Source organism: Sparus aurata, chromosome 4 (assembly GCF_900880675.1).
Source record: "Sparus aurata chromosome 4, fSpaAur1.1, whole genome shotgun sequence".
NCBI lineage: Eukaryota > Metazoa > Chordata > Actinopteri > Spariformes > Sparidae > Sparus > Sparus aurata.
Genome location: NC_044190.1, coordinates 40,331,059 through 40,339,444, shown reverse-complemented (window position 1 = coordinate 40,339,444; position 8,386 = coordinate 40,331,059). Strand labels below are relative to the sequence as shown.

General features: G+C 51.4%; 1 protein-coding gene across 1 annotated transcript; it reads left to right on the top strand.

Annotated features, from left to right (window-relative positions):
• Positions 1 to 6,099: 6,099 nt before the first annotated feature.
• On the top strand, positions 6,100 to 8,111 carry LOC115579678 (extensin-like). The gene is made up of 3 exons (XM_030413258.1): positions 6,100 to 6,189; positions 6,331 to 6,925; positions 7,216 to 8,111. The coding sequence occupies exons 1-3, from the start codon at positions 6,100 to 6,102 to the stop codon at positions 8,109 to 8,111; spliced, it is 1,581 nt and encodes a 526-aa protein (XP_030269118.1).
• Positions 8,112 to 8,386: the final 275 nt, after the last annotated feature.

Below are 8,386 nucleotides of genomic sequence, written 5' to 3'. Positions count from 1 at the left end.
GTCTCCGTCCGGGTGTTTCCTGCAACTCCGTCCGGGTGTTTCCTGCAACTCCGTCCGGGTGTTTCCTGCGACTCCGTCCGGGTGTTTCCTGCGACTCCGTCCGGGAGTTTCCTGTGGCCGTGTTCTACGGTTTGAACACGGTTTGATTAAAGTTTTGGACCCGTGGTCTCTGGGACAGAAGCATCACAGTCTTGTCTTCAGGGAGCCGTCGCACTTCCTCCCAGTCTAATTTAACAACCACAGGGCCCATTTGGTTCCGCGGCTGCACTTTGGTCCCACGGTCCCTGAACACATCAGAGCAGTAATGTTGGCAGATTGTCTCACTAACAGTTCAGGACCCTCCGTCTCTCCCGGCTCTGCACACACCTTGTTAAATCCCACTTTGTTTGCGGCCCTCGTCCTCTGACAGTTAAAGAAGTGACGAATGGCCATTATTATGGAAAGAAGGTTACTTTTATACACGGCTCGCGGCGCTGAGGGGGGCGACGCCGGCTGCTCCATCACTGTCAGGGAAACTAATGATAAGATATCATAAGACACAGGACGGCCATGTTAAGATGGAGTGGCCTCCCGCCGAGTTTTCATCAGCCGCCGTCTGTCTGCGCTCAGCATTCATCTTGATTCTGCATCCACTCGCACTTATTTTGCTTTACAGCTGCAAAAATACATCAAACACTCGCAGCTTGTAGATTTATAAGTGGAGAATCTGCACAATCTAAATGACTAACGATGATAAAAGTGTCGTTTTCTCTCTTTATTTCTGCAGAATGCCACCGTTCAGTAAACGCCGCCGCGTGTTTGCAGATCAGACGTGACAGCCTGACGAGCGGCGTCCAAACACTGCGGACGTAAATACAACATAAATATAACGTTAAATCAAACACGTCTCCGTTCAAAGCAAACAGAATGAATCAGAGACAAACAGGAAGCGGCAGGAACTCTTCTTCTTCTCTGGACTCTTTATTCTGAGCCGTTCTTCTCTGAACTCTGGTCGAGGTCGAAGCTCCTCTGAGGAGCAAAAAGCTGACGAGAAATTTGTGAAACTTTTAATCAGAGCGACGCTGACGATGATAAGCTGTTAGTCCAGGGAGCCGTGCTGCATTCAGGGTCCGTTTATAGGGAAAAAAAGAGAAGAGGAAGCCGTGGTCCAGGGATCGTCCTCAGTGATGGACGGATTACAGGCTCAGATTGTTTTCTGCTGCACTTTCATTGAAGTTTCCTCTGAATTAATTGAAACTGTGTGCTGGTTAAGCCCTGAAAAAACACCTTCAAACACGCAGGCTCCCAGTTTCTCTCCAACGATTCCCAAATCTGCGTCTGTGGGTTTGTGATGTGTTTGAAGAGGATTTTGATTTAATTAGCACCGGCACACAGGACGGAGACGGAGCTGCGCTGCCTCCGAATCAAAGTTAATATCAAAACAAAATCACACTAATCTTCTGATAATTGAATCCTTATTTATTAGCAGCTTTTATTTGTTTAATGGCCACACAGGGAAATGAAGTTCTGCTGCAAATATATGCACAGACAGACAAAATAAAACCTGCTGTTCTTTGACTGTGGAGACAAAATGAACTAATAAGTGTTCACAGAAAGTCCACAAGTAGACAGAAAGTCCACAAGCAGACAGAAAGTCCACGAGTAGACAGAAAGTCCACAAGTAGACAGAAAGTCCACAAGCAGACAGAAAGTCCACAAGTAGACAGAAAGTCCACGAGCAGACAGAAAGTCCACAAGCAGACAGAAAGTCCACGAGTAGACAGAAAGTCCACAAGTAGACAGAAAGTCCACAAGCGGACAGAAAGTCCACGAGCGGACAGAAAGTCCACAAGGAGACAGAAAGTCCACGAGTAGACAGAAAGTCCACGAGTAGACGGAAAGTCCACGAGCGGACAGAAAGTCCACAAGGAGACAGAAAGTCCACGAGCAGACAGAAAGTCCACGAGTAGACAGAAAGTCCACGAGCAGACAGAAAGTCCACGAGCAGACAGAAAGTCCACGAGCAGACAGAAAGTCCACGAGCAGACAGAAAGTCCACGAGTAGACAGAAAGTCCACAAGCGGACAGAAAGTCCACGAGCAGACAGAAAGTCCACAAGTAGACAGAAAGTCCACGAGCAGACAGAAAGTCCACGAGTAGACAGAAAGTCCACGAGCAGACAGAAAGTCCACAAGCAGACAGAAAGTCCACGAGTAGACAGAAAGTCCACAAGTAGACAGAAAGTCCACAAGCGGACAGAAAGTCCACGAGCGGACAGAAAGTCCACAAGGAGACAGAAAGTCCACGAGTAGACAGAAAGTCCACGAGTAGACGGAAAGTCCACAAGCGGACAGAAAGTCCACCAGCAGACAGAAAGTCCACGAGTAGACAGAAAGTCCACGAGCAGACAGAAAGTCCACGAGTAGACGGAAAGTCCACGAGCGGACAGAAAGTCCACAAGGAGACAGAAAGTCCACGAGTAGACAGAAAGTCCACGAGTAGACGGAAAGTCCACAAGCGGACAGAAAGTCCACGAGCAGACAGAAAGTCCACGAGTAGACAGAAAGTCCACGAGCAGACAGAAAGTCCACGAGCAGACAGAAAGTCCACGAGCAGACAGAAAGTCCACGAGTAGACAGAAAGTCCACAAGCGGACAGAAAGTCCACCAGCAGACAGAAAGTCCACAAGGAGACAGAAAGTCCACGAGCAGACAGAAAGTCCACGAGCAGACAGAAAGTCCACGAGCAGACGGAAAGTCCACGAGTAGACGGAAAGTCCACGAGCAGACGGAAAGTCCACGAGCAGACGGAAAGTCCACGAGCAGACGGAAAGTCCACGAGTAGACGGAAAGTCCACGAGCCGACGGAAAGTCCACGAGCGGACAGAAAGTCCACGAGCGGACAGAAAGTCCACAAGCGGACAGAAAGTCCTCGAGCGGACAGAAAGTCCACGAGCAGACAGAAAGTCCACGAGCAGACAGAAAGTCCACGAGCAGACAGAAAGTCCACAAGCAGACAGAAAGTCCACCAGCAGACAGAAAGTCCACGAGCAGACAGAAAGTCCACGAGCAGACAGAAAGCAGCCGGACGCGTCTCCGCTCACCAGCCGACTTCATATTTATTTTCAAAGAAACAATTTCCATTTTTCTTCTTTCTGATATGAAAAGAACCGACCAGGATTCATCCAACACGACTGTAAACTGAAAGATGAGAGCAAACTTTATGTTCTGCACATTTTAACATGAACATCGTGTTTGTGACTTTCATATCAGGAGGTCGAGTCGCCGCCGCAGTTCAACACGACGTGAAGCCGCTGGACATTTTTAAGAAAACCCAGTAAAGAAAATCAAACCTAAATGAATATGAAGAAATGTAAAGTTGTATTCTATGTGTGCATCTCTGAATGTCTTTATGCTGACTGAGTTTATTGAATTTTAGTTTTACAGTAAAACATTAAATAACTTGGAGTAAACTGACATCATAAAGCACATTGTACCCTGAAATAAGAACACGCTTCATGTCTTTCACACATTTCTCAAAATTCAAAGACATATTTGGTGTTTTTGTAAATGTTGAAGGAACGGTTCACACCAACAGAAGCTGATGGAAGTCAGGGATGTTCTCCTGAACAGCTGAAGTTTCTGTAGACGTGATTTATCATCAGATGTGTCCGCACAGCTCGTCTGCTGAGCTCAGTCTGCTCAGCGTGTCAGAGGTGGAGCGTGATCTCGCCTGACGGTGTCGACGCCTCAGATTGTGTTTAATTCATCATCTTATTCTGCTGAACAGACCACGTAGTTTAATCCTTTTGTTATTTGTCTGTTTTAACTGTGTGTTGATAATATTTCTGACCTGTTTGATTTTGTGCTACATGGACACGAGACCTGAGAGGTTTTAACGTTCATCCAAAACGAACCACAAAGTAAAATAATATTCCTGGTGGCTGGGAGACGAGCAGCAGTGTCTTCTGGGTAATATCTCACTCACGTTGTTGTCTTGTGCTGCTCGCTGCAGCAGCTTCGTGACCTGCTGATGAAAAGTCCATTTTAGTTTGACTGTTTTCTGTCTTCATCGTTTCTAACAGCGCGTCACCTCTTCTGTTTGGTGCATCTTTGATTCTCTCCTCACGTCTTCCCGCCTTGTTTTGTCTGCTGCTGTTTTTCTCTGCTACTTGTGCAAAACACAGTTTATGACAACGTAATTTACCTTTAATTCAGTTTAAAACTTGTCATCAATGTGACATAAATAATATATCTGATGAGATGCTTGACAAACAGTGAAGAACAGAAAGTCTGATGTTCTTAAACAACTTCTGCACACAGGAACGTCTGCAGCTTCCTCGGTTTCACAGCTGCTGGATGAAGTGAAGGACACATCAGTGCGTCCTCGCTCAGCTCCTCAGCGAGCCTCCTCTGTCCTCCAGGAACATTCAGGAAGTGAAACATCTCTCAGATGTCGCCCTGCCGTCGGTGTCCGGGTCCCGAGCAGGAGGACGGAGACGAGGAGACGATGAGGAGCAGCACGACCGTCTCTTCTTCACCTGGTGGATAAACTCTGGACCTGTAAACACTCGGCGGTCTGCAGGACGGATGTTGTTCTCTCCTCTCACAGCGTCTCTTTCAGCCGCTCTGACTCTCTGTGCTGTGTAAAGACCATTATTTCCTTTTGTCCCGCACCGTCTTCCGTCTTTATTATTGCATAACAGAGGAGTAAATACAACAGATTCATCCTCTCTAATGACTTCCTTGTCGGCCGTCTCCTCCCTCGACGCCGCGCTCCGCTGTGATTAATGCGGCGCGGCGAGTCCGAGCCGAAACGCCGAGGGAGGACGGAGGAAAGTGACAAAACAACAACAGGAAGAAAACAAGAAGGTTGTGGAGAGATCACGGGAGAATTGTACAAGGAGCGTCCTGTGTATCAGAAACATTAAGAATGTAATGTGCTATTACTCTGTGAGCCGCCAGCCGCCTTCCTGCGGGCTCGGCTGATAATAGAGCCCAGCTTTAGCCAACACGCCGCCGCCAACAAGGGCCCTCGACACGCCACCGCCTTAATACCAACCGGGCCGCCGCTCCTCGGGCAAAAATTGACATCGTCTGGAGAGTAAAGCAATCAGCCGAGCCGGTATTACCGAGCATTTATGTGTGAGCCGAGCCCCAGCACAGCAAATCTTGACCTTAAAGAAGCCGTTATTCCATTTTTCTTTCAGACGACTCGGTAAGTCCCTGTGAGGACGGCGGTCGGGGGGATTTCCTGCAGGTGATCTGTGGGTTTAATTCACTGATTCACCAATCTGTTCCCTCCAAACGCTGCCGGGACGAGACGAGACAACAGAACCGCAGCCAGGGAAACACGAGCAAACGTGTTGATATACGATCCGACACCGAGCGGCTGCCGTCAGAGCAGAGACTCCTGAGAGCGGCTGCAGGTGGCACAGGTGAAGGTACAGGTGAGCCGCCTGAACCCAGGATCAGAAACTCAACAGATCAGCTCGACCCTCAGAAAGCTTTCTGTTTTTTATTCTGGAGGAGTCAACAGGAACATGAACGTGTTCTCATCTTCTTTAAGTTCGATCCAGTTTCAGAAGACGAAACAAAGTTTATTTTAAAAGTGGAGACGAGCAGAACAGGAGGAGCTGCGACCGCACGTCCCGCTGGAGCAAGAAACCTGCTGCTCTTATATTCTGTAGGGAGGACCGACTCTGACACAAACATCTGTATTTATACAGCATCAGGTCCAAATGTCGTCAATAATAATGATCAGTAATCAGTGTTGGCCTGAAGAAATCAGTCCTCCAACAATTTGATCTGTAAAAAGATAAATGTAAGATCTGTCAATGAACATCCCTTAATAACAACATCAAACCTACAAATCTGTGGACATGACACCTTCAGAGGTAGAACGTAACTACGTCTCCCAAGATGCATTTCACCAACAAACATCCAGTCACAGAGCTTCACATTCTGTCACTTCCTCTGATAACAGAACAAGAAAACTTAGATGAGTTCATTTCACATCTACAGCAGCCGAGGCTCACGGGTCAGCGCCGGACAGAACCGGTCCTCACAGAACTAAAACCTTTCAACTCAAACAACCTGACAGGAGAGAGCACGAGGTCACATGACGAGGCAGGAAGACAAAGTCTCCATGTTGTATGAATCAGCTGTGATCGATGAGCTGAAGGAGACGCTGACAGGAAACACTGACGAGGTCTCTCTGCAGTTTCCTCATCACTTCCCTGAAGCTCACAGGAAGACGTCGACTCTCTGAACACTGGCTAACGCTAACGCTGCTAATCCAGGAGACGTGTGTCCTCAGTCGTCCTCTCTGTTCTCGTCCTACTTTCACCAGGCGGAACGTTTCTCTGACACTCTGCAGACGTCTCCGTCCATCCAGCCGTCACTCTCCTCCACCCGACTCCGTCAGTCCAGCCGTCACTCTCCTCCACCCGACTCCATCCATCCAGCCGTCACTCTCCTCCACCCGCCTCCGTCCATCCAGCCGTCACTCTCCTCCACCCGACTCCGTCAGTCCAGCCGTCACTCTCCTCCACCCGACTCCGTCCATCCAGCCGTCACTCTCCTCCACCCGACTCCATCCATCCAGCCGTCACTCTCCTCCACCCGACTCCGTCCATCCAGCCGTCACTCTCCTCCACCCGACTCCGTCAGTCCAGCCGTCACTCTCCTCCACCCGACTCCGTCCATCCAGCCGTCACTCTCCTCCACCCGACTCCGTCAGTCCAGCCGTCACTCTCCTCCACCCGACTCTGTCAGTCCAGCCGTCACTCTCCTCCACCCGACTCCATCCATCCAGCCGTCACTCTCCTCCACCCGACTCCGTCCGTCCAGCCGTCACTCTCCTCCACCCGACTCCATCCATCCAGCCGTCACTCTCCTCCACCCGACTCCGTCCATCCAGCCGTCACTCTCCTCCACCCGACTCCGTCAGTCCAGCCGTCACTCTCCTCCACCCGACTCCGTCCATCCAGCCGTCACTCTCCTCCACCCGACTCCGTCAGTCCAGCCGTCACTCTCCTCCACCCGACTCCATCCATCCAGCCGTCACTCTCCTCCACCCGACTCCATCCATCCAGCCGTCACTCTCCTCCACCCGACTCCGTCCGTCCAGCCGTCACTCTCCTCCACCCGACTCCGTCAGTCCAGCCGTCACTCTCCTCCACCCGACTCCATCCATCCAGCCGTCACTCTCCTCCACCCGACTCCATCCATCCAGCCGTCACTCTCCTCCACCCGACTCCGTCCATCCAGCCGTCACTCTCCTCCACCCGCCTCCGTCCATCCAGCCGTCACTCTCCTCCACCCGACTCCATCCATCCAGCCGTCACTCTCCTCCACCCGACTCAGTCCATCCAGCCGTCACTCTCCTCCACCCGACTCCGTCAGTCCAGCCGTCACTCTCCTCCACCCGACTCCGTCCATCCAGCCGTCACTCTCCTCCACCCGACTCCGTCAGTCCAGCCGTCACTCTCCTCCACCCGACTCCGTCCATCCAGCCGTCACTCTCCTCCACCCGACTCCGTCAGTCCAGCCGTCACTCTCCTCCACCCGCCTCCGTCCATCCAGCCGTCACTCTCCTCCACCCGCCTCCGTCCATCCAGCCGTCACTCTCCTCCACCCGACTCCGTCAGTCCAGCCGTCACTCTCCTCCACCCGCCTCCGTCCATCCAGCCGTCACTCTCCTCCACCCGACTCAGTCCATCCAGCGTCACTCTCCTCCACCCGACTCCGTCCATCCAGCCGTCACTCTCCTCCACCCGACTCCGTCAGTCCAGCCGTCACTCTCCTCCACCCGACTCCGTCAGTCCAGCCGTCACTCTCCTCCACCAGACTCCATCCATCCAGCCGTCACTCTCCTCCACCCGACTCCGTCAGTCCAGCCATCACTCTCCTCCACCAGACTCCATCCATCCAGCCGTCACTCTCCTCCACCCGCCTCCGTCCATCCAGCCGTCACTCTCCTCCACCCGACTCCGTCCATCCAGCCGTCACTCTCCTCCACCCGACTCCGTCCATCCAGCCGTCACTCTCCTCCACCCGACTCCGTCCAAGCCCCCGAGAGGAGCGTCAGGAGGAGACGACTCTCACAGTGACTGTGTGATTACAACGTGACGTGTGCGACACATTGTGACAGAAGCGTCTGTAAAACTGTGATTTTACTTGTTTCACTGTCAGAACTGAATCTGAAAGTCTAGATGAGCCACTCGACGATCATTTCAGTCCCAGTTTAGTCGGCGGGTGTTGAACTGGGAGTTATCCGGCCCGTCACTGGAAGTCTCTCTGGGTCCGACAGCACAGAATACTCGGGTCGACCGGCTTCATGCACATCTGAGCAGCTTTTACGTCTCTGTAACTTTGTCTAGATTTGAATTGTTAGATTTGATGTC

Excerpts from the sequence above, each read along its gene's own strand:
- LOC115579678 (XM_030413258.1), top strand. The coding sequence starts at position 6,100 with ATGACGAGGCAGGAAGACAAAGTCTCCATGTTGTATGAATCAGCTGTG. Across the intron at positions 6,190-6,330 it reads TGACAGGAAACACTGACGAG|GCGGAACGTTTCTCTGACAC; the intron begins GTCTCTCTGCAG and ends TACTTTCACCAG. Across the intron at positions 6,926-7,215 it reads ACTCTCCTCCACCCGACTCC|CCGTCACTCTCCTCCACCCG; the intron begins GTCAGTCCAGCC and ends CCATCCATCCAG.